General features: G+C 43.0%; 2 protein-coding genes across 2 annotated transcripts in view; one reads left to right on the plus strand and one right to left on the minus strand.

Moving 5' to 3' along the window:
* Nucleotides 1–85: 85 nt before the first annotated feature.
* Nucleotides 86–14924, minus strand: tut7 (terminal uridylyl transferase 7). The gene is made up of 29 exons (XM_031856383.1): nucleotides 14840–14924; nucleotides 13020–13437; nucleotides 12704–12858; nucleotides 12061–12177; nucleotides 11735–11912; nucleotides 11486–11574; nucleotides 11341–11392; nucleotides 11159–11228; nucleotides 10866–10992; nucleotides 10644–10763; nucleotides 10407–10535; nucleotides 9740–9917; nucleotides 8552–9237; nucleotides 8278–8428; nucleotides 7385–7471; nucleotides 7113–7213; nucleotides 6815–6872; nucleotides 6397–6500; nucleotides 6211–6300; nucleotides 5990–6103; nucleotides 5076–5153; nucleotides 4774–4951; nucleotides 4478–4525; nucleotides 4301–4392; nucleotides 3002–3117; nucleotides 2697–2887; nucleotides 2427–2500; nucleotides 2265–2325; nucleotides 86–1549 (listed from the first exon to the last, which is right to left on the minus strand). Exons 2-29 carry the CDS (start codon nucleotides 13417–13419, stop codon nucleotides 1491–1493), a joined length of 3903 nt encoding a protein of 1300 aa, XP_031712243.1. The 5' UTR covers nucleotides 13420–13437; nucleotides 14840–14924; the 3' UTR covers nucleotides 86–1490.
* An 889-nt stretch (nucleotides 14925–15813) lies between these two features.
* Nucleotides 15814–16987, plus strand: part of ccno (cyclin O) — a 1845-nt gene continuing 671 nt past the window's right edge. The window contains exons 1-2 of the mRNA XM_031856164.1: nucleotides 15814–16167; nucleotides 16693–16878. Coding sequence (XP_031712024.1) covers nucleotides 15814–16167; nucleotides 16693–16878 — 540 coding nt within the window. The remainder of the gene's footprint in view (nucleotides 16168–16692; nucleotides 16879–16987) is intronic.

A 16987-nucleotide genomic window follows, 5' to 3' on the forward strand; every position in this document is an offset into this window, starting at 1 on the left:
GGGATTTGATTTGTTTAATGAATTCTTTGAGACACAAAATGGATTGCAAGCCAACTTTTCCTGGCCGGATCGGGGGGGGGGGGGACGACCTCCCATTTGAGTTTGACTAAGGATACTTTTAAAATGACAAACTTGATTACAATACCATCAACGACACATTTCTTTGAATAAAAGTCAGCCATATTAGGACAACGAGAAAGCCACACGGTCCATCTTCGCATTTGAATGATAAGCAGGTCTTTGAGACGTTAACTAGCAGCGACATATTTAAAGAGCGTGTACCCTCGCACAGTGCAGCTACCAATCTGTGGCGCCATTACAACAAAATGAAGACTTGTGGCAAATAAATACATTTATCTCTTCACGGAGCAAACAGATGACCTCTAGTTTAGGAGTAAGTGAGCACAGTGTTTGCAGCGGAGTACACTGGCAGCTGAACCAGTTATTTAATTTTTTTTATTTTTCCCCATTTAAAAAGAAAAAGAAAAACCCTTACCACCAAGTAAGCATGAAACTCTTGTCCAACTTTCAACTGTATGTTCTCGCACTACAGTCACAACACTTCCTAGACTGTGGAGACACATACGGGTTATTAGAGGAAGTACAGTCTCACCGTCCTGTTTACACACAGGCAGTTGCGGGGCATGTTATCTATGAAATAGGAGAGGATAAGCCATCTAAAAAACAGAAAACTATGACCCTGGAACAAAAAAAGATATCTACAGGGTGGTTTCTCAAACACAGACAGACTGTGGGTAGAGCTGCTTTTGAGGCTGAAGACAGACGGACGTCAGTGCGGAGGCCAAATAAAACAGGACTTAAAACAAATTTGATTTAAAAAATTTTTTTTAAAATATCCTGGCCATTACGTACACTGCCATTCAAACGATTTTAAACAACCTCTCGTATTTTTTTTTGTGTTAATAATAAGGAAACATAATGGGAAAATGTATCCATAAAAGTGTGAACCGATAAGTGACTTCTTGTGTTAATTTCAGACGGCCTTCATCTCGATGAATAACTGACCTTAAATCACTAAAAGTAGCAGACAACACACCGTACAAATATATAGCAAGTAGTCTGCAAAAAACTCAAGCTATTAACTATTAGTCACGTGAGAGACACTTCTCGATTACTTGTACGATCTAATTTAGTCTGCAATGCCATCGTTTTTAAATGTATAAAAGAGAACTTAACTGGCAGTGTAGGTAAACAAAGACATGAGGTGCATGCAAAATGGCTTCTTTTGTGAAAATGAAAGATTTAAAAAAGCTCCTCTGAGGAGAGGAGCTCTAAAGGGGGAACAAAACAAAACAAAACACATAAAAGGCCCTATTTGGCTTCAAGTGAAGGCGTCCTGGCTTTGGCTTTTAACAGGCTCCCATTGGCCCAACAGTCCCATTCAGATTCAATGGTTTCTGGACTTTGGGTCGCTGTCTGCCTGGACAAGAGTAGAACCACATGGTTTGCGTAGCCACGGCTGCCGCTGCTCATTCCACCGGACTCTTCCTGTGACCAGAACGACCCACGTTTCGGGAGGCTAAACTACCTGAAACAAAACCAGAATGCGATCGTCAATAATTCAGTCCAACATCAGATTTTCAACCTCCACACTTTATGTAAAAAATAAAATAAAATCATAAGGCTTAATGACAAAAAAAACAAACAAAAAAAACAAAAAAAAAAAAACAGACAGAATGCCTCACCCCTACAAACTGTTTTTGCGGCTTTATTTGCACCAAACCATTTCAGGTTACAAGTATGATCACTCACAGAATACATGTTCTTGGATTACATAGAAAACAGGAGCAAATAGCTCAAATTCAGCACGAACATCAGCAAGCGTGCAATCCAGAGTCCAGAGAAAGACGGATGAACCTGAAGTAAACATTTCTCACTCACTCCTCACCAGCCCTAGAATGAGACCGTTGACCGAAAAATACAAATGTTTTCACTGAGACTAGTTATTGTAGTTCACCTCGTGTCCCCTAGAATTATAGACATATTTTTGGCACAAAACGCGACATAGCGGTCAGTCTGGGTTGGACATACGGGGAAAGATCAATTAAACATGGCCTGACAATGTACGCAGAAGAAAAAGCTGCGACCTTAATGGGTATTTTAAAATCATTTCCTATATTCCAGGAAGTAATTTGAAATAACCAATACATTTTTTTTTAAATAATATAAATGGGAAATTAGCTATACAATGACACTGACAATCAAGTACTGTTCTGAGGAACTTCAGTTGTAAATCTACATACCTGCTTGTGGACTTAATGTCACATTTTGCTTTCTCTTCTTCTCTTCTCGTACAGGTGAACCCTGAAAAAAAGGAAAAGATGTAGTGTTGTACGTAAGCCGTCGACCAATGAAATAATATTCTTTTAAACTACGTTTTTACTGTCGCAAAACTAAAATCATACCTGTCGCTCTTTTTCTCTCAAATTCCTTCCGTGAGCTGAAGAGGTGGAAGCGAAGCCTTCCATCCTCATGTTACCTAATAAAAAGAGGGAAGAGGTCAGTTCCCTCCTTTTTATGAACAGCGATGCATAATAACTTCTTGTACTTTATTTTGTTAATGAAAAAGAGAGCAACAGAAAATAACAAAATAGTCAGCTCTACAAGGGAGTTAAAAGAAATCTCTTTTAGAGAGAACAAACAATGCAATTGGTAAAACACACTAAAGACTGTACCTGCGGGGTTTCTATACTGCTGACAGTCCCTCTTGATGTGGGTAGTTGATCCACACAGGTAGCAGCAGCGCACCTCCAGCACATCCCTTTTCCTCCAGTGCTCGTTCTTTTGCCGGACCTGGTCCCTGCCGTCCTCTGCGGTCTCTCGCAGGTGCTCGGGCCTTTTCTCAGAGTCCCGTCTGTGTCTGGACCTGGAACAAAAGTTACCCACAGTAAGATACAAACACGTGGCTCGATGAGCGGTGCGGATAAGACATTTACAAAACGCTGCGACGAAGTCAGGCTCGTACTGGGATTGTACCTACTTCTTACGCATGGGGCAGTCCTTCATGAAGTGGCCGATCTTGCCACAGATGCGGCAGCAGCGGTCATTAGGAGCCACCTCTCCCTCGGTGAGGACTTCAGGATCAAAGAAATACTCCTGGGACATGAAGGCAAATCACTTTAACTTTAATGCTTACTTCATTTAAGTAACTTTATAAAGACACATTACTAAGTGTTTCCCATACAAAGAAGTGTTTCAAAGAATGATACCAAAAAAAACCAAAAAAAAAAAAAAACCACACAATTTAAAGCACAGAACAATGACAGGCAGACCAAACTGGAACAAACAAAAATCTGCAAAATCGATCTATGAAAGGCTTGGGTTTTTAAAACAGTTCAAAGACTGAACGAATCTGACAGATTGGGGAATATTTTTCCAGAGGGTTGGGGCTGAAACAGCAAAGCAGCGACAACCATTTGTTTTGCAGTTGGAGCGGGGGTAAATAAAAGGCTGAGACTTGAGGATCGGAACCGGAACTTCACACGAAGCCAATAAAGGAATACAGGAACGGGGCTCATGTGGGACCGACTGCTAGTTCTAGCTATTTAACATCGACTGTGTATAAGAAGTGGACGTAGTCATCGTGATGTCACCCATTGCTTGTTATAATAAAGTTATCCGCCAATATTCAGTAAAATATGCGATCGGGACATCATCTATGCTTTTATAGTCGCCGGTCTATGATAATGTTACAATGTAAACAACTAATCCATGTTGAAAATGACCGGAGGAGAGCTGGTAAAGTGGCTAATGGACAACGAACGAAGGTTCCGTTCAGCTACTCTGCGTTTACATCATGATGCTTGGTGCTCACACATCAGTCAAAGCTGATGGACAATGTTTTCCTCATGTTGAATATTTAATGTGAAGATGTCGGCCATTATATCTGCCCAGAGAATTGTTTTTGTTGCTGCCGTTTACATTCCTTTTGATGCAAATTTAACAAACGCACCACAGGAATGTACTACTGTTTTTGTTTTGTTGTTACAAACGGGCTACAACTGAATATCGTAGATCAGCGTCTGGTTTTTCCTGCATTTCTTAGCTGAACAAAATAGGACTGACGAGTTCAGCAACATGACAGTCAAAGATGACGCCAAGATTCTTGGCTGTCGAGTGAAATGGACCAATAAATTGATCAACTGCAGTGGCAAAGGTCCAATTTAGGGTTTAAGTGGAGGAAATTAAGAGACATCCAATTTTCGTGGTGGCTGAACATTAATGAAATGATTCAGGTTGTTGATTTAATGCCACTACAATGTGGAAATGTGACACTCACCATCTGAGAGGGGTACACTGGAGGAAAGGCTTTGACTGGTGTGCCAAACACTGTTCTGCCATTGATGAAAGCCTTCATGATGAAGTTGGTCACTGTTTCGATGACAAAAAGAAGAACATGTATTAGAAAAAGACAAGGACAAAAGACAACAGAAGACACAAACGGACGGCATCTTACTTTTCCTGGACAGACCGGCACCGAGGTTATGATTCAGGTCGAACGGATCTGGAATATGAACAAAGAAGAGGAAAAAATATTTAAAAAAAACACCCACACAGTCATTTTGATTCAGAAAACAAATCATACAGCGACATGGATTTATTGAACTGGATGGACCGCAGCATGAAAGAACACTTCCCAAAGTGCCCAAACAATAACTTCAGCCTGTGCTGGAGGAGAAGTTTAAACCAGGACACCAGAATCCATCCATTTAACTCAGAGGCCTGCACCCCGAGTCTGTCACACAGTCTGACCTTCAATGACGATGTACTTGGACGTCCACTGCTTGTTGAAGGTGGTGAGGCAGCCGTGCTGACGGAGACAGATGACATGCTCTCTGAAGTCAAAGTCCTCGGTGTAGAAGCGGAGCAGGCCGAGCCACAGCTCCCCCAACGTCTCCGTGTTCTTCCTGTACTGTGGCCAGCGACTGGGCTGCAGGCGGAGGAAGACCGGATTGATGCGTTATTAACACACGGTGTGACGTGTATATATTTATCATAAAATGTCAGTGAGACAGAATATGTATAAAAATTTAAAAAATATATAAATTACTCACAAGTGCTTTTAAATCGTCAAAGAAGTACACGTTCCAGCCGTCAACCAGCACCTCCGGCTTCTTCTTTCCATCATAAATCTGCAACAAACAGTTGAAGGAAGTTGAGGAAAATTGCAGATTCTTAGCAATAGGGTACAACATTCCTCTTTATAGCCCTTAATAGGCCCACCATCTGCTGGTGTTGGGGATTGAAAATATCAAAATCATGAAAAAGAAATTGAGCAAAAGCTGTGTATGTTATTTTTGGAGGATCAAAACAAAGAGGTTCTGTAAGGTCAACCTTAGCTGCTTTTACATGTTTAAACTAAAAGTGTGTTTAGAAAGGAGAGATAAAACGGAGTGTGAGATAGTTTAATTGATAATTTAAGTCTTAACTATTGTTATCACAATACCAAATAAGAGAATTTAATACTGTACCCTGCCTAAATATCTCGATAACTAAGCGATACGGGAGCAAAAACATCAGGAAACATAATGGAACAATGCAACTTAACATTTTTATTAATTAGAAATGTTAAGTTAAAAAACTGTAATGTATGGAAACATTGCACATGGTATGCAGTAATGTGATGTACCTATACTCTACTTGAGTTAGTTTCTTGTGACAGCTCAGTTCAGAGCGGTACTGCAGCAAGCTTCCAAAACAAAACCCCATCAAATAGCAATCCATTTCAATGAAGTTCTGTATTTTAATAAGGAACTTTCATTTTAAGAAGTTTATGAGGGAGATGCTGGAAGACTCTACAGTAACTGTAAGTCACTTCACATGCTCTTGGGTGGATTACGCGTTTGCTAGTTTAGGCTCTTAAAACACTTTTTGATTGTAAATACCTGTACCAATAAAATGGGGTATTGTACAGTTTTTAACAGCAGGATATTGGGATGCCTTTCTAGTTTTGTATTTGCATTTGTACCTCTTGCAGCACAGGGATAACTGGCGGGTCTCTCTGCTGGAGAAAGAACAGCACCATGAGGGTGTAGGCGTAGGACGAGAGGCTGCCACGGGAAGCATCCCCAATGTCACACATCTGGAACGCGACAAAAAACAAACATGATGGTAATACTGTAACACAGAATATCATATGACAACAGAGACGTACAAACAAGACACCTCGAGTGCTTAAAGGCCGCTCACCTTGGCGAAAACCTTCATGACGTAACAGAGGATCTTCACTCTCCTGTCAATGGCGGCGTAGGAAGCAAGCAGATGTGTGTTGTGCAGGGCCTGAAGAAGAAAAAGTTGGAAAGCGTGACAGTTTGAGAAGTTGGTCAATAGCAAAAGAGACTAAATGAAACTAACAGAGAGGGAGAAGAGCCCTACCAAAGTGTTGTAGAGGCTGATGTCTCCCTCCAGGCCGGTGCGAAGGTGGAAGAACTTCACAATCGGTACTTTTGCTGTAGTGATGGACAAGATGTTCTTCAGACCTGGTGAAGACGTGGAAACAGGTTTAAAGGGATGCGTTGACATTTTGTGTTTTACACATCTTTACTTCAAGGAATTATTGGACAAATTTAGTTGATAAAGGAAACAAATGGAATGGCAGCCAGCTGAGAAGCTATTATTGCTTAATACACATTAAAAACTTCCTATGAGCCATTGATGTACCATCAGCTATAGATAATATGAATATGTTTTTGTGGAGTATTTCCTGATCTGAACAGAGGGTCCGAGAGTGTCGTACAATGCACAGATTACGATCTTGTACCGTAAAGATAAAACTGCCTGATTTCTTACTAACCTTGGTGTTTCCACAGCATTCTGGCCAAGCTTTCAATGATGCTGATGCACTCGACGTCCTGTGGAGCAAAATCACCAACGGAGTTACATTTGATGGATTTGAGATCAACAAAGAATCGCGCTGACCAGCCACTATTACCAACAACTACAACAAGTCATCATTTCATTTAACCCTCAATGATTGAAGCAGAAACACAGAGTACACACAAAACTTCGCTTTTCTGTTGCCATCAATAAACTAAATTTCCTACAAAAAGGACATCTCAGTCCTTGCAATAAGTTAAAAAAAGAGAACTTACTTCCATGGTCTCCTGCCCCTCCAGCACCATACAGATGTCTAGGTCACTCTGTCTGAACCCAAAGCCATTTTTGGATGATCCAAACAGTTGCAGCCGAGCTCCTGTCCATCAAAAAAAAACAAAAAAAAAAAAAAACACGATCTGTTAATTCAAACATTAGTGTTCCAACATATCACGTGGGTTTACGGGCAAGACAATACAATGTCACTCATCATACTATTTTAAGTTAAAACTAAGGATGCTAAACTATGAAGACGAGGGGTTTACTTCACCCTCAAACTGTCGTCTGACGAAGGTCTCCAGGTCCTGAAGGATGTGCTCTCTCACACCCACTTCCAGTTCATCTGGGGCGAAGTCAGCTGAAAAGGAAACGGACCCGTCAGACTTCCCCCAAAGTCACTGTATTTGAAACGATGTCGCCCATCTGTAATGAGAGCAGACTTTTCTCCCTCCAATTACACCACGACGGTGGTGAACGTGAGGCTGACTGAGGAGGAGTCATTGGTGAGAAACGTGAACATATGAATAACAGGTTTCAAAAATAGTATTTGTTGTCTATGCATGCAACTCTTCCTCTCTGCTGTACACTGCTTGTGCACATTGTATGGGGAGTCATAAATACTATACGATTAAAAAGGGAAACGTTGCAGATTTTCATAACACCCATATCGCAACGATACAAAGTCGGCTGAAAATCTGCAAAGTTTCCCTTTAAGTAACTTAACAAAAGCTACTGAGGGTTCAATTACAAGTAACAGTGAGGTCATTAGCTCAAGCCTTTTAAATGCACGTTGGGACTCTTGCAGGAACCACAAACAGATTTGTGCTTAAATGCCAAGTCGTAGTTATTCATAAAAAAAGGTATAATATGCAACAGGTTCCTAAAAAATAATGCAAAGTCTGAGGCAAAAATGTTTGGACGAATTCAGCCATTAGTGGATATTACAACATTTAGGACAGAATTATTTATATAAGGGACATTCAAGTGTTCGTACTGGGAAGTTTAAAATATAATCAAATGCCTTGAAAGCTTATTTTTAAAGCGACCTATTTCTGTTTAAAAAAGAGCAAATATTTACACTTTTTTTACATTCTAGAAATGTTTTGTTAGCAGGAACAGGACGACGTGAGCATCTCCAAATACGTATGAAACTACATAACTCACTGTAGCACTGCTCACAGACTTTGTCGAGGACACAAAGGAACTCTGGCGTGATCGGAGGCAAAGGATCCAGCTGCACTTTCTTGAAATCTTCCGGACAGTCTTTCTTCAGATGGCCATCTCGCTTGCACAAGCTGCACACGACCATGTGTGACTAAGAGAGACGGAAAGAGGTTTAAACACAGATGAGGCACACAGGCTCATCTGACAGTTTCTTGTTGAATTTAACTTGCAGTCGTCCTGCAACCCAAATGATTAAAAACCCCAACACACTTACCTTGCCTCTGGTGAAAGCTTGCCTCGTGAACTCATAAGACCGTCTCTTCTGTTGTTGGGTTTTATTTTCTGGACTCTTGTCGTTAGTTGTATCCTCTAAATGTGGAGGCGAGAGACCCTCAGGCGCCAACTCCACATCCTCTTCCTCGTCCATTGAACCAGGCGTGTCCAAATCTGGACCCTCCTCGTCAGACAGGAGCTCCTCGCCGGAGATCTCGTCCACTGGGAAAATCTCCTCGTCCTCCGTGGTGAAGCTGTCCAGGTGTTGCCTGTTGTGCTGAGCGTCCACATAGACGTCCTCGTCCTCCTCGTCCTCGGATAGGCTGCTTTTGCCCGGGTCCGCTTTCTCCTTCTCTCGTTCCTCATCCGAGTCGCTGTACTCTTCGACCTCTTCATCCTCAATGATGCAGTCGGAGTCTTCGGGGCCGTTATCGGCAGCTTTGGGTTGACCTGCGCGCTGCGACTGGATGCCGAGCCGACTTAAAGCGGACGCGGCCTCTTCGTCAGGAGCCTCGGCGTTCGCCCCTCGGACAGGTCCGCGCTGCGCCTTCGTCTTGGGACCGCCAGCTGGCGCGTTGAGCGGCAGTGCAAAGTACTTGTATGTGGTTTTGAGACAGTGGAGGATGTACTCGTACATCTGCTGGCTGTTCAGGGTGCGGGCCACGTTTCTCTTTACGGCGAACGGGTCTGAAAGAGACACATTACTTGGAGTCATGTCAGAGTAAATCTCTATACGTGTTCAACAGAAATGAAGATTATGTTTATTATTTAAAGAAAGATATATGGAAGGCTTTTGGAGTCAGTCAAGGCTTTACTGTGCATTTTGTTGCCGTCACGCTAGTTTCTCTCCTCTCCTCTGAGGGCGGAGCTTACGCGCGCACGCACGCACATTAATACTGCTTGTATTAATTGATGATGTAAAATAACCTTGTGCTGCAGATAGAGCATTGAGGATACATCGAGAAACGTCGTGCATTCAAAATGGTCATCGTGAGGCCAGTGAAGGCTCGCACCTCTCTCTGGGATGGAATTAAACTCTGAACATGGAATTGTACAAGTGGCATTCCATTTCATTGCTGCTCGTTTCGGTCAACACGGAAAATGAGCAGAGCTCCACGAGGGATTTTTTCCAGCAAGCCAAAAGCATAAACCTTTAAATTCAGAGGAGAAGATGAGAAGAGTTTCTGACCCTCCACAGCGATGCGTTTCTTCGGCCAGTCCTTCATCTCCCGGGAGAGGACGGCACCGGTCCGTACACTGATGACGTTGTCGGCCAAGTTGAACTCCAGCGAGTAGAAGCGGAGCATCTCCACCCAGAGAAGTCCAACTTCCACGGGAGGGTGAGGGCTCTGGAACACCAGCGGAACCTGCAGGGGAAACACAGACAGTACAAACGTTCAGCTTCTAGTATGATAGTGGATTAAAAGAGACATTATGCATGCCTGAGCTCCTCCACTAAACCATAAGCAGTTTCCAAAAGCATACAGACTAGTTGCTTGATTATTTGTTAAATGCTTTGTTACCGAACCCAAGTCTCCCAGATTAAACAACACAACTATTGTTTTCTCCAAGAACTACTTTATGCATTTTGGTTGCCTTCCAATGTAATTTGAGTGATGAAACAAGACAAATAGATGAAACTCTGACAAAACCAGTTCACCATAATATATCATCTATGGTAACAGAAGGTTTTTATGTCTCTGCAAGTTCGGTTTTATTACTGTAGCAAAAAAAACAAAACAAAGCATCAAATCTAGAAAAAGCACATTCGTGTAAAAAAAAAAAAAAAACTGCCAAAACAGAGGAAAAAAAACTCTTCCCAGATAATAAAACAACATTAGTGTATCCATGCATACCTTTCCCTTTATACAGGAGCCCTCTGCTGGCGGGTCTTTGGAGGGAGGGGTGTAGGCCCAGTGCACGTGTCCGTCCTCTGTGTGCGCGAGGTTGAAGTCTGACAGCCTGCTGAGTGAAAACCCCTTAATCTAAAAAGACAAATCGGATGATTGGATTAGTTTCATCCTCGGATCAATGCTGAAATGAACGCCGTATACTTTTTTTCCCCGGGCACAGGGTGAAGAGAAACAGCACACCTCTTGTTTCAGGTAGGCAGGCAAGAGGGACTCTTTGCGCTGCTGTAAGAAGAAGATGACCATGAGGGCGAAGACATACGGAGGCAGCCCGCCTTCCTCGGCGCGGTCGATCTCGCTGATCTAAAGCGGGAACAAGAAAACAAAAATGCTTTACCAAAATAAATTTGAAAAGAATGTAGGGCTACAGAGTCCCTGATTAATGTGTCTCAACTGGAAACATACCCGGGCCCAGCTTCTGAGACCCAAAACCAGCGGGAGGAGGAGATGCTCCCGACTGGACAGGGCAGAGAGATAGGAGGTGGTTTGGAATGCGTTTTCATTGCCAGCACTCACTTTGCACACCAGGCCACTGTTGAGAAAAGTGACGGTTTTCATTAGCGGCTCACCGCTCTTGTGCATGTGGTAACGTAAGAAACCCCCGTTCTGGTAGTTTCATAACGTCTTGATTAATGATCATCCTGGACTTTCTACAAGTCACAGTTTGATTGTTAAATATGTCCAACAATAACACCCACCTGTTTTTCTCTTTGCACATGACCACGGGCACCCGGGCATGAAAATCAGCTTCCATCTCGACAAAGATAGCTGAGGAAAACAACGAGACGTGTTCAATTTAAGTCCAGCGACACATGACTGGACTTTGCTGTGGTTGGATTGTTTTTGACAAGGACACATGGATGAGTAAGAGCCGACTCACAGTTCACGGAGAGACTCTCCTTGACCAACAACAAGACGTCCGGCTGATGCATCTGTGAATACATGCCATTTCAAAGTCGTTATGATACATGAATGCAATATAGAAAAGGACATGAATGGGAAAAAAAGAAAGAAAACAAACTCACGTGAGGTGGATACTGAATGTCAATGTTGACATCAGAATCCTTAAATCCAAACTTAGTGCAAGACGATCCATAAAGCCTGAGCCTGATCTCTACAGACGAGAGACGGAGCAATGTTATTAACGTAAGAACACAAAATGGTGAAGTGATGTCAAGTACAACAGCCTGTTTGCTACAATGCGACACGATCACGATGAATTTGGGTCGTGTCGCTCGTCACCAAAGCAAATATTTCCTCCCCGGGGGACTTACCAGGCAGGACGGACAGAAGGAGGTCTTGCAACATGGAGACGACGCTTTGTCTCGTCTCGACATCCTGGTCATTCATCCCGTTTTCCCGGACGACGGCCTCGAGCGCAGCGCTCACCGCGGCGATCTGCTCCGGGCCGGGAGGCAGGATCTCAGTCAGCATCACCTGCTCTTGCCTCTCCTACAGGAGCAAACAAAGCAGATGTAGGTTGAGGACGGTTTTCAATGCATAAAAGACTGGAACCGCACGGAGACAGCACGGCAGCATCATCTGCTCACAAACGTTTGCCGTCTAAATGGTGATTTGCATAACAAGGTCATTTTCTCACCCTGGCCCTCTTCTTGTGCCGTTTGTCTTGGATGTGTCGGTGAGCGTCCGACACGGACTCCAGCAGGACGTCGCAGAGAGCGCAGGTGTAAAGGGCACCGGGGTTGTTGTGGGACCTCTGAACCAAAGAGAAGGAAAGAAGACATCAGACAACAGCTGCAACAATCAAACTGTTATGGATCTTCTTAACTTAGCTCTATCTCATAAACATATCAAATACTGGAGCACTGAATAAACTCGTTATCAAAGAGAGGGTCCTTTATCAGGTTTAACTCTTCTAAAAAGAAAATTAGGGTTGCAACCAAATAATTATCATCATAATATATTCATCTGCAGATTATTAATCATTCAGTGTGTAAAAACATGTGGAAACCGTGAAAGACTAGAGCTGCAGGGATTAATCAATTAATTGTCAACTATTAAATTAATCGCCAACTATTTTAATAACCAATATGAGATATTTTAAGTCAAAATTATCTGATTCCAGCTTCTTAAATATGCATATTTTCTGGTTTCTTTACTCTTCATTGACAGTAAACTGACTACCTTTGAGTTATGGACAAAACAAAACAAATATGATGATATCTTGGGCTTTGGGGAAATGAATATTTGGGCTACCACACATACACACAGAGAGCCTGTACCTTCTTCAGGGAGTAGATCTCGTCTTTGTTAAGCCGCCGCTCTGCCTGCCGTAGGCTTTGGAGCTCTTTGGCTGACAGTGTGGACTCATCGATCATTGGGCCCCTGTTCTCCTCACCATAAGCTCTATTCTTGTTTCTGTTTCGCCGTCTTCTCCCTTTAGAAGGAAGAATGTGCCGTTATGTGTTGAATATGCTTTAGTGGAGTAAGTAATCAGTCAGTTCTTACAGTCAGACTCTGCTTTTTTTTTTTAATAATCCTAAAAAAAAAAAAAGTGTTCTTCTTACTTTCCCAGGGTCTGACTTTCAAAATCCTCACCTGAATTATGAGCATTGCCGTCAGCATCCTCTCTCCCCCCCTGCTCCCTGTCGTCCCTTGGACCTTCTCCCGGTGCACTCCTCCTCCAGTGCGGCTGCGAGCGCTCTCTCCAGCTCTCTTCTCGACCCCCGCCACTGTTCTCAAGACCAGCGAACCACCGGGGGTCATCCTTCTGCGAGGGGCTGTGACCACCTCTGAATCCACCAGGCGAGTAGTTCAGGGGCCCCAGCCCTCCCTTCTTGGGACTAGCCCGGTAGGGCCCACCCTGGTGACCTCCCTCTGGTCTGTAGCTCTGTCCTCGACCCTGGTCCTGGGACCTCCAGCTTTCTCCCCTCTCCGTTCCTGCTCCCCTCTCCCTGCCGCCTTGCCGTGCCCGGTAAGGCCTGCCCGAGTTTTCCATGGTTCACTTTTGCAAAAACTGCAGGATGAAATATTCAGTTAATATAGAAAAAGTCTTCATGCGAAAACATCCTTGACACAAACTGTATGGCAACAGAATAATCTGCCTTTTTCTTTGGGGGAAGCAGAATGCCATTTTAGTTCCCTTTCTTTTTGTGCAGAGACGGTCATTGGCTGCAACTGCTAATTCAGATCAGACTGCTGCACAACTTTGCAGCGGATTAAGACACAGCTACAATTTGATCTTAATGGATTTCAGCCAACAGATATGTAAAAAAAAATTGTGTAATTTTAAGCCCATGTAACATAGTTGTCGGACTTCTGCCAACTAAGGTTAACCATCAACAGACTTTCAACCAGACACAATCATCACTCTGCCTCCTCTGACCACAAAGAGTGGAAATCTGTCACCGATTGAAGTTCCCAGGGGGCAATTAACTAACTTTGGGTCAAAAGAGAGCTCCCTCTCTCTCTCTCTCTCTGAAGCCATACCTTAAGTACAGAGAGTTGTGCAGTCCTGACTCTTTCAGCTCAGAAAAGCATTTTTTTTTTTTTAAATCAAGTCATTTTAGAGAAGGTAATGTATGATTTTTACACCTGCCTTATTAATAAAAACAATTTATAAACAGGCTTTTATGTAAATCACTCCACCATCCAATTGTATCAGTTTGTTGGTGTGATTAGCTAGTTGTATCTGTTGACCTTATACATTGCCTTTTATTTCTATTTTATTGATGCTATATTTAGGTTTTATGTTATGCAAGCTAACGTTAAAAGCAGTTCGACAACATTTTTTCAAAGTACTATAACAAGCAACAGTTAACATAACTATTAGCTCCATGGAAAACCTTACGTTAACATTGGTGCTTCTCGTGTTACCAAACCTATCACTAACATATACAACATCACTGTAAGGTGAATGTGTATGCACTAACGCAAACTGAACCTTAGGCAGACTCAAGTTACCGGGCTAACTGTAACGCTAGCTAACTAACCGAACGTTAGCTGACGTCAGGCGCTTGTTATTGTACGGTGTTTGCGTGAGCTAGCTAGCTAGCTAGCTAGCTAGCTAGCTTCTGCAGTCAGGTTTGCCTCTAACCGTTTCCTCGAGTTAACGGCGTGTAACTTTATCACGCGTGGAGCCAACACGCCGTCAACAAACTTACGTTAGTGTTAGCCACTAAATGTAACGTTAGCTAACTTGCATCATATAGCCTCACCAGCTAACGTTACTGTTAAGCTAGCTCTTCCTATTTAGCTCATTAGCTAAGACAGCTAACGTTAGCTACCAAGCTAGCAACAGCTACCGTTACTTCATAGTTCTTCTGTCAGCCTGCTCAAACTGCAGCTGCGTCAAATGCAGTCATCAGTAAAATGTCTGCGATAATTATCCATAAAGAATACTAAAGTCAATGAAATACCGTTTGTACGTGTGCAGAGGGCACACTGGCAGCCTTGTTCAGGTCTGACTTGGCATGATCGCTCGTCCTGAACTGGAGTTTGAAAGATGACGCACAGGCTCGTCTGTTTTGTAAACGTCAGCGTTCAAGGTCCGCCCACCGCAATGTCAGTGCGGATCCCATCAATATGAATAATTACTCAATATATTATATCATCATGAACCGCATTCAGGTGGCGTTTTGACACAAAGTTAGTTGAGAAAAACTAAAATATTGGAGATGATTGTTATGTGTTATGAGATGTTATGCCATCGTTATGGATAAACAATGACATAATCACCTCCATCTTCACCCATCTGTTGTTTTCCATTTTGAGAGACCTTCCTTAATTTTGTATAATAATAATAATCAATAATAACAGTCATTGCACTTATAAAACATTATTACATACAAATTGCAATTGCCCTTTTAAGCAATAGGCCACATGTATTCAACTACAACGCCATTTAACATATAGCCTCATGTTTTTTTCAGTTATTTCTGTAAACATGTTTTGAAATTTCACATTCAATATCACAAGTGGAAAAGCAATTTTTATCTAGTGAAATCACAAAGTAACATGTGTAACAATGTAACACATTAGGCTACAATTCAATGTGAAAACATCATTTTTTACATTATTTTGGGGATTATGTGATCTAATTTGTTTTCATGAGCCTATAGACAGCAAAAAGCGATAACCTAACATATGGTTCAAGGTTTAGGATAATTAATCCCTACATGGGACAAGTGATTGTTAACCTCGGTTTCCCGGGCGACGGGAGAAAGGTGCGCTGCAGGAGCGCGGGGAAGACCCCGGGAAAACTAACGTAACCAGACGGAACTCCCCTCCCCATCCCGCAGCCAACATCCAGGAGGCTGCTGCAGTGTTAGGACCTGGCCTCAGTGATACACGGCCATCGAAAGGCTCCAGTAAGTGACAGCCTACCGGAGACATGGTGTTATTTGTGAACGGAGAGCGTGGTTCCGAGGCCGTTTACAAACGGAGACGGACGGCCGGCGCGTCCCCTCCAACAGAAGCGCACGCAACGGTCCGGCAACGGCAGACCGCCCGGCACAGAAAGCAGACGCTCGTGTCCAAGTTGAGCGACTCTAGTTTCGAGGAAGACCTGGGATCCTCCCCGATTTGCTCCCCGGCTCGGGTAGACCTGTCCCCGTTGCGTTCGGACGAGCCTCCCGCGGGACAGCTGTCCAACTGGTACCTCCAGTACGGCGACGTCGGTTTCCAGATCCAGAGGGACAACGAGGCGCAGTTTCATTCCTGCAAAAGCTTGGCACGCCAGCCACAAGTAGGTTATAACGCACGGACCGTTACCAGTAGTCAGGTGAACAATAGATGAATAAGAAATATGTGTAATGTATTCAACTTCTATATGAATTAGGTTAGATTAAAACTATTATTTAGCCGACTTTTCACACTTCATATTAATTAAGAGAACAACATCTGTAATCCAAAACCTTTTTTTTTTAAATGTTACTTTATTTACATTGCTATTATTTCAGAATAGCTTGATTATCCATTGGATATTCATAATTTATAGTGGAGCTCATTTTTTCATATAGAGATTAACTTTTGTTTTAGATATAGTTTCCACGTCTAAATATCTCATATGTTTTTAATAAGATTCCTGAAATTACAACAATCTTGCCATATTGGAGCTAAAGAAACACAGGTGGCTTAATGCATAAATAATGACATGAACATATCTATATAACTGATATGAAGATGGATAAACACGTGCCATCTAGTCACTAAAATCCTTCGCTATTTTTCCATGTCTTTTATTAATGGAGTCTGTGCTCTGTACTCGCAGCTGACTGAGGAGGCCCGCTGTAAGCTCGTCAGCTGGCTCATCCCCGTCCACAAACACTTCCGTCTGTCCTTCGAGTGCTGCTGCCTGGCGGTGAACATCATGGACAGGTTCATGGCGTCCACTCCGGTGGCCGCGGACTGCTTCCAGCTGCTGGGCGTCACTGCGCTCCTCCTGGCCAGCAAACAGGTGCGTGTCGTGCCCGGTGACCATGGTTGACAGTTTAGAAATCCTTCATCGCCACTCATTCCCTCTCTCTCTCTCTCTCTCTCTCTCTCTCTCTCTCTCTCTCTCTCTC

This window comes from Anarrhichthys ocellatus, unplaced genomic scaffold (genome assembly GCF_004355925.1).
Source record: "Anarrhichthys ocellatus isolate YVR2014 unplaced genomic scaffold, GSC_Weel_1.0 scaffold17, whole genome shotgun sequence".
NCBI lineage: Eukaryota > Metazoa > Chordata > Actinopteri > Perciformes > Anarhichadidae > Anarrhichthys > Anarrhichthys ocellatus.